Source organism: Diabrotica undecimpunctata, unplaced genomic scaffold (assembly GCF_040954645.1).
Source record: "Diabrotica undecimpunctata isolate CICGRU unplaced genomic scaffold, icDiaUnde3 ctg00002655.1, whole genome shotgun sequence".
Taxonomy (NCBI): domain Eukaryota; kingdom Metazoa; phylum Arthropoda; class Insecta; order Coleoptera; family Chrysomelidae; genus Diabrotica; species Diabrotica undecimpunctata.
In genome coordinates, this window is record NW_027313862.1 from 1 (window position 1) to 17,519 (window position 17,519).

General features: G+C 32.5%; 1 protein-coding gene across 1 annotated transcript; it reads left to right on the forward strand.

The window, feature by feature from the left end:
- Positions 1 to 862: 862 nt before the first annotated feature.
- LOC140432047 (D-2-hydroxyglutarate dehydrogenase, mitochondrial-like) lies at positions 863 to 16,668 on the forward strand (the record flags this gene model as incomplete). Its single annotated transcript, XM_072519898.1, has 4 exons — positions 863 to 973; positions 3,087 to 3,280; positions 12,130 to 12,298; positions 16,382 to 16,668. Coding segments are annotated over exons 1-4 (738 nt in total), but the record flags the coding sequence as incomplete, so codon positions are not given.
- Between the last annotated feature and the right edge of the window lie 851 nt (positions 16,669 to 17,519).

Genomic DNA, 17,519 nt, shown 5'->3' on the forward strand with positions numbered 1-17,519 from the left:
CGCGCTATCTCAGAGTGCCACGCAGAAGTCAAGCATGCATTTTGAAATTTACGAAAGTTCCGAGTGGAAAAAATCCTACCTAAACGTCGCGTTTTCGAGGATGGTTTGTTGAGAGTGTTAAACCTGGTATATGCTGCTTCACGATCAAATAGTTTTGCATTAATATAATTAATATAATTTATTTTATAAAATTTTTCACTAAACATCAAGCTATTGCTATTTTTATGACGTAATGTCAAAATTACAGCATTCTATATTTATTGAATTACTTCAAAACTATTTGGCACTAAGAAGTTTTATTTATTTAAGACCTTCGTGACAAATATTATACAAAGTGTTGCATATGATTGAACTCGTATTGAAGTGAGGTTTCCAATATTAATACAATAGGTATATAGGGTGTTGTATTTAAAAAACCAAAGAGACTAATGATATCTGAAAAAATTGTAAATCTGGCAATATTTCAAGCACTAAATGTGAAATCTCCATATTGCAGAATATGCGTATCCCGGTTTTTGTACAATTCGGACCATCTATTTAAGAGATAATTAATCGTTTTCAGACTTTTGGTCCACTCTGTAGATCTTTGTTAAGTATTACCATTGTATTACATTGGTTCTTTTTCGTTTCTAACTATTTTTTCCTTTCCTTCCTGCTCTCTTTTTAATTTTTTCCATTCTTCTGGCCTTTCATTTTTGTGTTATCATTTTTTCTACATTAATTTTTGTTTTATTTAAAATACGGAAACTATTAATCCACCGTATATTTACTAGGAACGAGTAATGTGGTTCTTAAACCGAAAACGACAGAAGAAGTGTCCAAAATTTTATCATATTGTAATAAAAATAGAATAGCGATTTGCCCAACGCGCTATCTCAGAGTGGTATGGCAGGAGGATCCAATCCCGTTTTTGATGAAGTTGTTGTATCCACTGAACTGATGAATGAGATTATTAGTTTGGATGAAAATTCGGGTAAGTACCAAAACGGAATTGGAATTATTATTACTAGATTTTTATGCAAGATATGACACCCTTGTGCATGACAATAAAGTTAGTGACGAAGTATTTAACAAAGAAAATAGACATGTAAATTTCAATAATAACTTATTCTTAGTTCGTAACTTGCAAAAATTTACCATTTTAATTATTTATCTAATATTTTATAACCGTTACATCGCTTTTATAGCATGTTTATTGTTCATAAGAAAATTAAGGAATTTTTCGGTCTTGCATTAAAACAAAAAACAAACAATATATATATATATATATATATATATATATATATATATATATATATATATATATATATATATATATACATATAAACTAAGGTACACTCGAAGAGTGGTGGGTTTTTCGGTCAAAGTGGAGAAATAAAAGACAAAGAAGGTGGCTACTTCATCTATTTATTGAAGACGTGTCGCTTTCTGCTCAGAAAGCATCATCAGTTCATCTAAAAAGAACAATATGAAACCAAACATCCATAGAGAAGTTAAAAACATGTGTGTTACCTTACAAAGACATGTAGCAGTCAATGATGTTAAAAATATGAAAAAGCTTACGATACTGGACATTTAGAGTTAAAGTTGTATAAAACAATTAATTGAAACTAGGTATAGTTTACAAATTAACAGAATTAGCACAGCAAAATAACATGTGATAATCATACATGTATATAAAAAAAGTTATTATAAAAACTTAAGTAAAAAACATTAAGGTTTTAATGTGTAAAGAACTAGAAAGATCATGAGAATGCACTTCCAACAATTTATTTATAATCAGTTAAATTTAAATTTTGACTTTAGGTAACATTATTGAATTATTTAAGATTAAAATATAGTATTAAAGATAAAAAATGAAGTTACCAGTCTTAAGCTTACTGAATCTCGCAGGTAAATGAATTTACAGGTTTAACACCCACGCAAACAACGTTTGATGACCTTAAGGCCATATCTATTCATCCATTGTTGAATTTTTTCTGCAGAAACCACATTGGTATTTGCCAACTATTTTTTCAGTGGGTGGTCTAAGCCTTCTATAAATGAGGTTGGACATTATTTTGTATGCTCATTTAACAACGTGATTCTACGGTAGTTTCTACATGCTAACTGATCTCAGTTTTTATGTAATGGTACAATATTTCTGATATTCCACTTCGCTGTTACTGCTTATTCAACCATATATTTGTTATAAGGTCAAGTATTGCTTTTATTAATGCATCTCCTCCTTCTTTTAGTAGCTCCGATGCTATTTGATACGATCCCGGTGATTTATTGTTCTCTAGTTTTTAACTGTTAACTTTGCTGTTCAAAGTGTTGTTGGTGGACTCTTTTCTCTGTCGTTTGCTTAGTGTAATGGTATATCAGGGTTCGCCTCCCTCCTATTTCCCTCAAGCTTTTTCGTTTTTGTTCATCTTCTTAATATTTCTTGCTGTTCTTTCAATATATTACCCTTCTTATCTCTACACATCATTGTTCTCGGTTTGAAATTTTTTTTTCCGCTTTTATTCAGTTTCTGGTAAAACTTTCTTGCCTCTGTTGGCTTACTTAGTTCTTGTGCTTCTTGAAGTTCTTTGTTAATATTTTTTTCTTTTTTCTTCAGTGGATTTTCTTTTCTTCTTTACGTAGCTGTTTATATTTCTACTGTGCTTGTCGGGCTCTATGCCCCTGTTGCACCAGTAAATATGCTCTGTTTTTTCTATTTCTATTTTAATCTGAAATTCTTCGTCAAACCAGTCGTTTGTTCTTGTGCTTCTTTGTTTACCTTTCATGCCTAGTACTTCTTCAGCTGCTTATCTTATGATGTTTCTGCACTCCTTTCACTCCTCATTTATGTTTTCATGTTTGAGTTTGTTTTCTAGTTTGTTGTTTATATTTTCTTTATATTCTCTCTTTTTGTTTTTTTTGTTTATATGTTTTCTTTTTCTATGTGCTAAGCAGGAACATATAACAGAAAATGGAAATTACTGACGAGGAAGCGGCGACAGCCGTAGAATATCTGTTATATATGTATACATATCAAATCCGTTTTGTATTTGTGTTATCATCTTTGGTATTTCTGATATCTTACTAGTTTTGTGTTCCAGGTGTAATAATCTGCCAGGCGGGATGTATTCTCGAAAATATTGACAAATATGTAGCCGAAAAAAATTTAATTGTGCCGTTAGATATAGGCGCGAAGGGTTCTTGTCAAATTGGTGGAAACGTTTCAACCAATGCTGGCGGTCTAAGGATGGTGAGGTTCGGAAATTTACATGGAAATGTATTAGGACTGGAAGTCGTAAGTATAAGATTTATATAAAAATGTTATAACGTATGTTTAGGTAGGTAATATAAAATCAGCTGGTTAATAAATTAAGGCAGCAAAAAAAGGAAATTTTTTATATGGTTGTGTAGGAATATTTCTTACTATAAGTATTTAGCATAGTTTTATTCATTAGTTACGCCACTGCAAGGAACCACTTAAATAATATGCTTAAGTCGCTATAAGGGAGACGGGATTCAGAGGCGAAGGGGGACAGGAGATATGTAGACGAGAACACACATTCCTCCTGAGCCGGGCATTCGATTTTTGTCGCTCGAACTGAATATACTTAAATTATCGTGCACGCCGAAAAAGACGAAAAGACGAAATCAATTAACGACGGGGGTGTTCGATATTTTAATTCGCAGGTCGCAGACAATTATCCGTAATCTTGTGTATTGTAAATGTAAATAACATCGTTACAGTGTATTGTATATAATAAAGACTTCTCGCATAGATCGCGGACTTTTAATATAACGTTACCCTCTTCAAATAATAAAAGAACTTCAATTAAGACCTACATTTTGGGGGCTCAACCGAGATTATTTCGAAAGAGACAGTAACGTTTATTTGTGCCGCTAATTATGGAAGCAAGATTATAAAAGACGCAGTTTGTGAAAATCGAATCAACGACGAAGTGACTGTTTTGTAACATAATATGCCAAGTGTAAATAAGAGGCTGAAGTGGCGAGGCGATTGACGACGAAGCAGACTACAAGTGGCTTTTGCAGACGACGACGATAAGATTAATTTATGGTTTATGGATGTTTGGACCCACTGGATGATGACAAATGATCAGGTGACTTTGTTCCTTTAATAGATCGTGCGAAGATTATTTTTTTATCATGAACTGTGAACATTAAGAAAATAACTTTTAAACAAACAAAAGTATTTGTAATTATTTGTTGATTTAACTTTACTCTGTTGATGTGAGGACTTATATTTTGATAATGATAGTTGATGCTTGACTATAATAATATTTTAAATTGAATGTAAAAATCAAAATCTTTTAGTAGGATATTTTGCTTTATTCTGAGATATTATTGTACTTATTATATTGTTGTAATATAAAGAGATAAGATTTGCGAATTAAAAGCGACCACAACCTCGTTCACAGTAATACTAATTTAGACTACACTCAGAAAAATAATCTATAATCTAAGTACATCCGATTTTGCAAGTCCAATTGTACTCGTCAAAAAGAAAGACGGACAGATCAGAGTTTGCGGTGATTACCGAAAACTTAACCGGAATATAATAAAAGATAGGTTTCCATTACCTTTAATAGAAGATGTATTGGATCGGTTACAAGGTGCAGAATATTTTAGCACAATAGACCTCAAGAATGGATTCTTCCATGTACCAATAGAGGAAGATAGCATTAAATACACGGGATTCTTCACCCCAGACGGACAATACGAATTTTTAAGGTGTCCGTTCGGATTGTGTAATAGTCCTGCAGTGTTTCAAAGATTTATTAGCCACATATTTAGAGAGCTGACATCCAAGAACATAGCAATTTACTATATGGATGACATAATAGTTTTAAGTAAATATGACGAAGGTAAGGAATTGTTAGTCATTCCGAAACGAATGCAAACAGAAGTAATTAAATTGTTACACGACGTAGGACATTTTGCTGTAACAAAAACACAGGAGTTAATTCAAAGGGAATGTTATATTCCTAATCTTGGAGAAAAAGTCGAGCATTGTGTAAGAAATTGTATTAAGTGTATACTTGGAAGTAGAAAAGAAGGCAAAAAAGAGGGTTGGTTACATCCGATACTAAAAATCGATGGACCTTTACAAACATTTCATGTTGATCATTTAGGACCGTTAGCTACAACCAACAAGAACTATAATCACATTTTGGTGATCATCGACGATTTTTCTAAATTTGCATGGTTTTATCCTACAAAATCAACGGCGGCAAAAGAAGTCATAGAATGTATGAAGAGGCAACAGAAGGATTTCGGAAATCCTCTCCGAATAATATCCGATAGAGGTACCGCATTTACAGCGAACGAGTTCGAAGAGTATTGCCAAAGTGAAGAAATTAAGCACATTAAGATTACGACAGGTGTACCAAGAAGCAATGGGCAAGTAGAACGTGTCAATAGAACGTTAATCCCAGTATTAACCAAATTGAGTATAGAGGAACCGACGAAGTGGTATAAGCATATTTATAAGCTGCAACAGTTTGTTAATTCCACTTATCAAAGAAGCATTGATGCTACGCCATTCGAAGTACTTTTTGGGACAAAGATGAAGAATAAAGAGGATCTAAGGATGAAAGAAATAATAGAGCAGGAAATGATCAAACAATATGATGAAGGTAGAGACATGTTAAGAAACGAGAGTAGACGTCAGTTAATCAAGGTCCAGGAGAACAATAAGCGCAGGTATGACTTACGAAGGAAGAAGCCGAGAATGTATAGAAAAGGGGACCTAGTGGCAATTAAGAGAACGCAGTTTGGTAGTGGACTCAAACTGAGGAAGAAATATCTTGGACCATATGTGGTAGTAGATGTTAAGCCCAATGATAGATATGATGTGAAAAAGTCAGGATATCATGAAGGCCCCCTGAGCACATCAACGTGCGCTGAATATATGAAGGCATGGGTAGAGAACCAATCAGAATCCGAGTCGGATTCCTAGCAGGATGGCCGAATGTAGGAATATTTCTTACTATAAGTATTTAGCATAGTTTTATTCATTAGTTACGCCACTGCAAGGAACCACTTAAATAATATGCTTAAGTCGCTATAAGGGAGACGGGATTCAGAGGCGAAGGGGGACAGGAGATATGTAGACGAGAACACACATTCCTCCTGAGCCGGGCATTCGATTTTTGTCGCTCGAACTGAATATACTTAAATTATCGTGCACGCCGAAAAAGACGAAAAGACGAAATCAATTAACGACGGGGGTGTTCGATATTTTAATTCGCAGGTCGCAGACAATTATCCGTAATCTTGTGTATTGTAAATGTAAATAACATCGTTACAGTGTATTGTATATAATAAAGACTTCTCGCATAGATCGCGGACTTTTAATATAACGTTACCCTCTTCAAATAATAAAAGAACTTCAATTAAGACCTACAGTTGTAAAGGTACGAACTCAACACAATTATCAGCACAAGGAATTTATTTAAATAACGTGAGAATAGCAAAAATTTCAAACATATTGCCCGTTGATAGCATGTACCATTTCGGGCTTAAAATTACTGAGTTTTAAGGGTTTAAGGGTATATATATATATATATATATATATATATATATATATATATATATATATATATATATATATATATATATTTCTAAAGTATTCAACTAGTGAATTCAGTGGTTTAATCGGTCATTCAGTTGGCAATTAAAAAAAGAAGTCAACTACTTCATAAGTTTGTCGAAGACGTTTCGCTTTATACTTACTTTAGAAATATAAATTGACGGTCGTAGTCTTTACAATATATATATATATATATATATATATATATATATATATATATATATATATATATATATATATAGAAAACCTGCAAAAATATGATGCCGATATTAAAATATTATTGCATTTGGCATACCATCAGGCACCTAAAGATTTTCTGAAAAAAATTGGTACATAGATGGACTAAAGGATGTTGAAATGCCACAAGCTTTTCGACTACAGTATCACTAAACGCTAAATGGAGCACTAATCAGCCCAGGAGTACGATTAAAAGAAATAAGATTCGAGATGCAAAGAGATCAAGAGGCAGACCACAGATGAGGTGGAAAGATGACATCAGGAAACAAGGAGGTCCCACATGGCAGAGAACAGCTCAAGATAGGGAAAGATGGAGAGAACTGGGGGAGACCTACATCCAACAATGGAAGGATAGAGAATAGGTGCAAAAAAAAAGATTCGAGAAATGAGGAAGTCACTATCACAGATAATCAATAACTTATTTCATCCCAGATGTTAAGCATATTGCCAAATCTTTAAGAAAAATCTCAAAATCAAAACAGATGTTTTAATTGCGGAAGAATAGGGCATTTGCAAAATAATTCGGCAAAAGCCGGTCCCAGGCAAGGACAGAAAAACCAAATAATGAGGTCAGAAGGTTGCTCAGATCGACATTTAAAAGGCCGTCACATAATTCTTCTAGGTATATTAGTAGATATATCTCTCCAAGAAATTGATTTCTTGGAGAGAAGAACGAAAAGACAAGTGACGACAGTAGTGAAGTGTGGTGTGATAAACATGAAATTTTAAATTTGTTCTTGGACTCTTATGTATTAAGCGATTTCTTACATCGTTCTAACTCAGGTAGGGGAGGGGTCGCAATATTTGTAAATGTAAGTTGTGCTTTTACATTAAAAACTGTTCGCTTGCTAAGATTGATAAAATATTTGAGTATGCCTTGATTGATTGGAATACCAAAATAACATTATAACTGTTGGCTGTTTTTACAGAGCATCAAAAGATACACAAACTTTCATAAATAAAATGGACGAAATGTTGAGTCAGAAATATTAAACAAAAATATTATTATCTTCATCTGTGGTGACTTCAATATAAATTTTGATCCAAAGGTACACAATATAGATGCATTAAGATTAAAAAATGTTTTTACCTCTTATGGTTTAAATCAATGTATTTTTGAATATACTAGAATACATAATGACTCTAAAACTGTGATTGATAATATTTTCTGCAATGTAAATATTAAGTTTTTATCTTGTTCTGTTGTGTATAACGATGTGAGTGATCATTTTTTACAAAAAGTTTAATACAACTTGAATGCTTCTTTTTTAGGGGATAATATTGTTTATAAAAGTGATTTTAATAGCAGTCTTAATATTAATTATTTTAATCAATTACTCTCTAGGGAATCTTGGTGCTTTCTAGACTCACATCTATCTTTGGATAACAAGTTTTGCATATTTTATGAAAAAATTATGGAACTATTCGATAAAGCATTTCCTTTGCAAACGGTGGATACTTGACAATTTTCTAAACAGTCTAAAAATAAGGGCTGGTTGACTTCTAATTTAATAAATGAGGGAGATTTTATTAGAGACATTTTTAGATCTATAAAATATTCAGAAAGTCATGAGCTCAGAATACGGTATAACATTCTAAAACAAATCATGAATACAAAGTTAAGTTAGCCAAGCAAACTTATTTTAATAATAAAATGATAAATGCGCAGAATAGTACGGCTGAGGCTTGGCGCATCATAAATCGAAACTCTTCTAAATACCCAAGTAAATTTAAAAATAATTTGGGAATTTCTGAGGATGACCCTCATGACATAGCAGAATCTTTCAGTCAACATTTTTCGAATTCCGTAAAAAATTTAATTAGTCAAACTTCACCTGACTATAATCCTAAGAATCTTTCTTCGCCTATACACTCCCTTTTCCTTTACCCTGTTAGTGATGAAGAAATAAAAAGTATAATTAAAGATATCTCAAAAAAATCCTCGGCTGGACTGGATAAGATCCCGTATTCTATGTTAACACATGTATCTCAGAACATATATAAACAATTAACATTTCTAGTAAACCTTTCATTTCAGAAAGGGATTTTCCCTCAAATTCTAAATGCTGCTTTAGTTGTGTCTATACATAAAAAGGTGACAAATCAAAATTTGATAACTATCGAGGCCTATCACTTTTATCTGTTTTCAAAGATATATGAGAAGGCATTTCATACACTTCTCCTTCCTCTCGTATATTAACAAGCACAACATTATAGAAAAGTCTCAATTTGGTTTCCGTAAAGGTATAAGTGTGCAAGATGCACTACTAGCGCTGTGCAATCATATTTTATCTCACTTTGATAAGGGAAATAAAGTTATCTGTTTGTTTTTTGAATTAGCACGAGCTTTTGAAACTGTAAATCATCCAATATTGCTGGAAAAACTTTATCATAGTGGTGTTAGAGGAACTGCGTTAAAGTGGATGCTCACCTTTTTATCGAAAAGGTTTCAAAAAATGAATGTCAATGTGAATGGGAATATAATATTTTCTTCAGAAGAAAGTGTCCTCTCCGGAGTTCCATAGGGAAGTATCATTTGCCCTCTTTTATTTTTGATTTTCGTCAATGATTTAAATCAACTGATAAACGATAGCTCAACATGTTTGGTTCGGAATCCATTAGATAATTTTTCTGATGCAATAAGTGTTCGAGTAGAAAACGTGGAACAGCAATCAGGCTGTTATGTCACTCAATTTGCTGACGATTCCACAATTGCACTAAATTCCAATAATTTTTTTCATGTAGTACAAAAAGCAAACTGTCTAGCAAATTGATCAAAGACCAATATGGTAACCTTTTCACCTTCTACTATGCAGATGAGTCCATTAGTAAAACTTGACAATGGGTCAGTGGTAAATAGCCACTCCACTAAGTTGTTATAAGTTGTTATAGGTGTTTACCTGGATTCTAATTTGTCTTTTAGCTCTCACGTTGATTATGCAGTGGGAAGATTGTCTGTGCACTGTTACGTTCTATGGCAACTTAGGAATTTTGTCTCCCTAGATATCTTAAAACTTTACTATTTTGCTCATGTACAGTCAATTTTGCAATATTACTTAGTTTGTTGGGGAAATTGCTCGCAAATTAATGAGGTGCTTGTTTAAAAAAAAAAAAAAAAATATTCGTACCATGACGTTTAGAAGGCGCTTGGATTCCTGTAGACCAGTTTTTAAACAATTAAATATTTTAACTGTAATTTCGCTGTATATTTTCAGTTGTGTTGTTTATATAAAGTCACATAGATGCAATTTTATTTGCAGAAATGATGTTTCCTTAATGAGTGGCTACAATTTTCATTACAGAAATGATTTGGTGACCTCTGTTCGTCACTTGACCGTTGTGGGCAAGGGTCCTTAACCAACATGCGTTCGTTTGTATAATAAATTACTTACTTAATTTTGTTAAAGAGTCAAATATTTATGTATTTAAGAGAACAGTTAAGGACTTACTTCTGGTAAACACTTTCTATTCGTTAGAGGAATACTTGCAGGCATCTTTTTAACAATTTGTATGTTTTTGTGTATATTTTAGATGTTTTTGTGTTAACTATTTTTATGTACTTATAGTTTTTACTGATTATAGATTGTATTTGACACATTTCAATATTTGTAAAAGTCAGATGAAATAAAGAATATTGATTGATTGATTGGTAGTAAATAAGATATTCTGGAATCTGAAGTTGCATATTTGAAGCAGCAACTAGCAATTAGTTAAAAATGAAATAGAAAGGTTCAGAGAACAGGTGTCAATTTTGCAAAATGAATAATTAAAAAAATTCCAAGATGATTTGAATGAATTACAGGTTTAAAGTCAGTGTCAGCTTGAAGAAAAACAATAGTAACCGAAAAAGTAAGTCTCTGGAGGACCATAAACAGGAAGAAAATAATGATCAGACTTCCCTGGAAACAAGTCAAAAGAAAGATAATGACTTAAAAGTCATACGAGAATCGCTTAAAAACGGAGTAAAACTTATTTGGCAGGAACTAACCAAATATAGTGAAACTATAAAGGCGCACTAGGCTGAATGGGAATCCTTTTATTTTTCTGTGGGAAGTGGGAAAGTCCCGATGGAGTACGTACAGTTTAACAAGCGGTGCTACCAAAATCAGACATTAAAAGTGTATTACAAGAACTTCATAGCAGACTTTCTGGAGGACACTTTGGTGTCCATAGAACACTGACTAGAGTTCGAGACAGATTTTACTGGATCATTGTCGCCGAGATGTACAAGATTGGTGTAAAAGATGTAATTTATGTAACGGTAGAAAAGGCCCTAGAACAAGAAGTTGTGGTAAAATGGCACAATATCTTTCCGAAGAGCCTTTTGAACGAATTGTAGTGGACATTCTCGGTCCATTTCCGATGACAGAGAGAGAGAGAACAAGTACTTAATGGTCGCATAGTGTTTTCCAGCATATCGAGATAAATGTCGCCACTTAAATTTCCTGGTATGAACAAGGGACCAATTATAATTATAGCATCGCCTAATATTCGCGCCCAAACATTCAGTTTTTCAGAATATTGAGATTAAAAAACGGCATTTTAAGTTTTTCGGCATTTTTTAAGTTAACAAAAAAATCCGACGGGCTCTTCGGTAGAAGTGTACATCACTAAAAATAATAGTCCGGGAGATAGCATTACAAATACAAAAGTCATAGTAAGCCGGCGGATATTAACACCCTGTATAATTATTAAACAATAATTATACAGGGTCATCAACAGAATCAACAAAACCTCATTAAATTTTCCATTTAAGCCAAAGTTTCACAATTATTGCTTCACCCTGTATAATTATTATTTATACCATTGGATAGACTTTTTATAGTCTTTTTAATGATGGGTCACAAGTAGGGGTTTGCAATTTAAACTTTTTGGTTGTGGTGGGTGGGGCTAGGGGGTTGATGGGGGTGAGTTCTCTTTTATGCCATTTTAGTTCCCCCTTACTATCCTAGAAACGGTTTCAAGCATTTTTTAATATCAGCTTTTGTTCGTGAGATATAGCCCATTGTAAGTTTTAAAATTGACACACTGTATAAATATAAATATATGAATACATATTATGATACGCGTTCTACGATATTGCAGTTTTAATAAGGGAATTATTTAAAAGTCCTTTGTCTCGATTCCTGTGAGATACGTGGGGCGCCTCCACAATAATACAAAACTCTTGAGATATTATTGTCATTGATGGAGTTTCAATTCCTATAAAAATATTCAATTTTCTCTAATTATTGTAAATAAAAAACTTATCAAGAATCTGATATTTTGCCTTATATAAAGACAAGTTAAATTTGCAGGTAAAAGCAAATGGCGAAGTACTTGATTGCATGAGTACTCTAAAGAAGGACAACACTGGATACCATCTCAAGCACCTTTTTATAGGTTCTGAAGGAACACTGGGATTCATTACCAAAGTTTCTTTGCACTGTCCTCCGCGGCCAAAATTTAAAAACGTTGCATTTTTAGGTAAGTATTGTTACCATAAAGAACAATTTTTATTTAACTCAATATAACATAGATCTTTGACCTTTATAGATACTCTAGAATGATTTAAAGTGGTAATGAATAACAAGTACCCATAACGATAATATTAATAAGTTTATGAGTAGAATAATAGTTAAACAAATTTTACGAAACAAAAAGACAAACTTAATCGAAAAAGTAAAAAAAAATGTAATATTCATTGTTGATGATAAGGCACCTATCCAACTTAACTTAAATTTTTTAAAGAACTGTGAGTTGAGGTAAATACTAGAATAATAAAGGGTGGGCAAAAATTAACAGCAAAGTGTGTACAAGGTGGTACACCAAAAATTGTTAATTGTCGACAATAATATTTAATAAGTTCGCGGTTAGTACAATTAAACCTAGAGCTAACATTAACACTATTACAGAAATTAAACTCAACAATCTTCCAGGGCTTCCAAGGTCCCAGTCTCCAGAGCTCCCAGACACTACTACACTTAAGGATGAATGAAGATGAAGGATGAATCAGGATGAATCGATACCACTCGGCATTCGATACTAAGTACTTAGGTCGGTATCGAATCAAGGCATCGATACCTCATTCGATACCGGGTTCTGGTATCGATACTTATGAGTACTCGTAACTCATATGTGACGTGACGTAATATAACCACAGAATACCACTTGTATGACGTAACAGCACTCACAAGTACAGGTAACAGGACAGAGTGACAGATGAAGGAAAAATAAACAATGAAATTTGTGGAATGGACAGCCGGAGTGACGCCACGGCTGCCATATTGTTATTATTACTTTCCAAACAAAAGTTGAAATGCCCAATCTCAAGACTTTTTAATTTCTATAAAGTTAACATTTTGCTTCCTCTGCTGCTTTTTCTTTTAAGTATAGGGTTTTTTACGATAATACCATCATAATTCAGAGTTCTATTTCTATGAAATATAGTTTAAAAATTTAAATTAACGAAATTCTAACCTCACTTTATTGATACATGCATTTTATTGCTATTTTTTATAAGACAACATGCTTTATTATTTTACACAACTTTGTAAACTTGTTGTAGTAACTATTAGAATACTTAGATATTGCAAAAAGCGGAAAGATTCTGTAAAAAAAATGAAAAAACAACGAAAAATAAAAATTATCCACACTAAACAAGGTTTGTTTTGAAGTGAAACTGACAGATGTCAATAAAATTAAAGTCATCACTCCGGCAGTCCATTAGAATCAACTTTATTTTAATTATCGTTATTCGATACTAGTACTCGGTATCGAATACGGTTTTATTCGATACTGAGTACTCAGTATCGAATGAAGGTATCGATACCATATGAGTATTTAGTAGTATCGAATCATCCCTAATACACTGATCACTAATCAAAGCATTACTGGGGCTGGGAATAGAAGACGGGTCATTTATATCCGATGGTGGCGTGGCTTGGGAGGAGGTTGGCGTAGTAGGATTTGATTGACGGGCGGAGTGGACGGTAGTTTCTGTATAAGAGGTCTTCAAGTCGAAGGTAACCGTATGCCGTCATCTCTTTTGTTGAGACAATTTTGCCTTTTTTGGCCTTTTTTTCAATTTCTATGGCTTCTCGGATAATGATTGGTTTATAGAAACGGATGGGGGCTACGGTTCTGGAGTTTTCAAAATCAATTGTGTGACCCGTATAAATATGGTATTGACCTAGAGCTGAAATTGAGTCGGAATTGCGAACAGAAATGGAATGTTCATAAATCCTATTTTGGATTCTACGATTTATTTGGATCAGGGCAGTCTGCACAAGGAATTTCATAAACTCCGTGTTGTTCATTTGGAATGTTGTCTTTGATTGATCAGTCAAGAAATGAAAGTTTTTGTTGGGGAGTAAATGTTGCCTTATTCCTCTTGATTTTAGAACTTTGTCGATTTTGTCAGTGACACCTTTGATGGAAGGAAGAAAAGCTTCTGTATGATGAAGGTCTGAGCCTTTGGGTTGAGATTGAGTGGGAGAGTAATTTCTGTGGATACTCTATTGATTTGATTTTCGCGGTAACCGTTTTGGATGAGGGCTTGTTTTAAACTAGAGAGTTCAGCGGGTCTACTTGCATTATCGCAAAGGCGTATTAATCTGGAGACAAGTGTATTAATATCTGAATTAATTTATGAAGAGAGAAGATGAGAGTTGGCATGCAAGTAACGATTAGTATGGGTGAGTTTTCGATAAACAGAGTGATGAAAACCTTTAGATTAGTTTTTCTTTATGATAACGTCGAGAAATGGTAAGGATACATCAGTTTCCACCTCCATCGAGAACTGAATACTACTGCAAAATGTTCGCTTAATATTTGACAACGAATGTGTTTTTTACACGACGGTGCTCCAGTTCACCACACTGCTTTCTATTCACAATCATCTAATATAAAAATTTCTTAAGAGGTGCATAGGCACAGAGGGACCAACTGTTTATATAGTAATGCAAATACTATAACAACAAGAACTCTGACAGGATATAAATATCAAAAAATACATAGGGTGTCCCATTTAAAAAATTATATGTTTGCTATACCACGTAGTTATTAATCACCCTGTAGAATTAAACATATTTTCCAAGTATGGAGATTATAATTGCCTACATTTTTTTAAAATAAGGTATTTTGATATCTTGTACCACAATGGAATTATCGACCGATGGCGCACTAGACACTCACCCTGCATATATATACATATATATATATATATAGTGAACGGCTAAATTATGGAATATTACCATTATTTCGAGAACCGTCGAGTTTTGGGGGAAATCCCGAAACAGGGTGATTTTCGTTATAAAATACCCATCTTGTAACGTACATGGAGTAGGAATGATGTCACCGGTGTGGATGTAGTGACATAACCGTTAATTTTTTTTTTTTTTTAATAGAAATTGGTATAATGCGACACCTCATTTGAAGGAGAATTTAATTCTCTATTTAACGACATTACATTTTTAACTAAAATATTTTTTTAAGGGTACAAAAAAAATTTTTTAAATTTAAATTCAACTAAATTACAACTAATAATTTAATTCATAATGTACTTTAAAGTAACCAAATTATGCATAACAATTAAAAATAAGTAAAAATAATAATGGACACAAAAAGTATCTCATAAACACTGAAACTTTTTGTCAAATGTTAACTCAAGGAAGTGATAGTGGCATAGTTACTGTAATATTTATTGACGTAAATGTTTTGATTTTGTGAATTATCATCAGTTGTCAATTATAATTTTTACTTTTGAATACTAAATTATGGCTCACCTAAATGAAACACAACGCATAGAAATATTAATTCTTAGCGGATGTGGAGATAAAAAAAGAACACAGAACGAGGTATACGATTCATTCAACGCAAAATATCCAGACAGATTCATGTGTCTGTCTGGATGTCCATTTTTTCCTGTGGGGTTACATAAAATCAAAAGTTTATGTCAATAGACCCCAAAACTTACAGGACCTGAAAGATAGAATTAGGCACGAAATGAGTCTAATTACTCCAGAAGTCATCCGCAATGTACTTGATGAATGTGTCTGTACATTCGCATATTGTCAAGAAACCGATGGATGGCATTTCGAACATTTAATTTAAAATAATTATTATGCATAACTTGGTTACTTTAAAGTACATTATTAATTAAATCATTAGTTGTAATTTAGTTGAATTTAAATTAAAAAAAATTGTTTTTGTACCCTTAAAAAAATATTTTAGTTAAAAATGTAATGTCGTTAAATAGAGAATTAAATTCTCGATTAAAAGAGGTGTCGCAATATACCGATTTCTATCTAAAAAATTAACGATTACGTCACTACACCTACACCGGTGACATCATCCCTACTCCATGTACATTATAAGATGGGTATTTTATAACAAAAATCGACCTGTTTCGGGATTTCCCTCAAAACTCGACGGTTCTCGAAATAATGATAGTATTCCATAATTTAGCCTTTCACTATATATATATATATATATATATATATATATATATATATATATATATATATATATATATATGTATAATATTTTATCTAGAAATATTTTTTATAGGTTTACAAAACTTTGATAAAGTCCTGAAAACTTTTAAATTTCTTAAGGCAGAACTCGGAGAAATTATATCGGCTGTAGAAGTTATAGATACTCCTACGATGGATTTTATCAATGAAGTCGTCGGTCAAAACTCTCCAATTGGTGATTATCCATTTTACTTACTTATCGAAACATCGGGCAGCAATGAACAACACGATGAAGAAAAACTCAATAAATTTTTTGAAGCAGCTCTAAACAAAGCTTTAGTACTGAACGGCACCGTTGCTAGCGAACCTGCAAAAATTGAGGTAAAATTTTTGTATTTATATTTTAATCTTCTAAACGCAATATATAATTTATTATATTTATTTACGGGATGTCCCCATTATAAAATAAAAGAAATTACAACAATGAATTTAACCTTACAATAAATATACGAAGTTAACTCCACGGGAGGTGATCCACTGAACGGATATTTCCCGAGTCTATAGAAGCCATTTTTAATGTTATTTAAACTTTATTATAACAAAAAATTTATTTAAATCCTTTATAAAAGGTATATAATTAAAACACCCAATCGGGCTATATCACAAAACGTTTTCGGAATCTAAAGGTGGTCCAGAATTATGTACATTAATTTCTAGAGCTCATAGTACGTCCAAAAATAAGGGTACTTCTTTATGTACACTTTTTTTATAAAACTGAATAATAAGGGAGATACAACCCTTTAAAGGGGTGAATTGAAATTCTTATTTTTTCAAATATCTTCCAAACGGTTTTGAATACGGAGTTCATTTTGGGAGTGATTATAAGACATTAGGATAATTAATTTCATGTCACCACCTACCACATCCTATATTAATACAGGGTAGTTTTGGAGGGTAAGTGAGGGTTATTGCGTCACATGTTTTTTAATTTTTACATATTTTAAAAAAATATTTTAAAAATTTTTTCTTAGACTTTTCTACGCAAAAAGGTGATCTTGTAATATTTCGATAGATATCACCGTTTTCAATTTATTTAAACTCGAAGGTATACATGTATTTTATTGTAATCGTTACATTTTTTATATTCATCAAGTATGCTTGGAATTGACACTTGTGTTAGCAACAACACTTTAATCTCAAGTAGTCTATGAATTGTCAATGACGTTTAATAA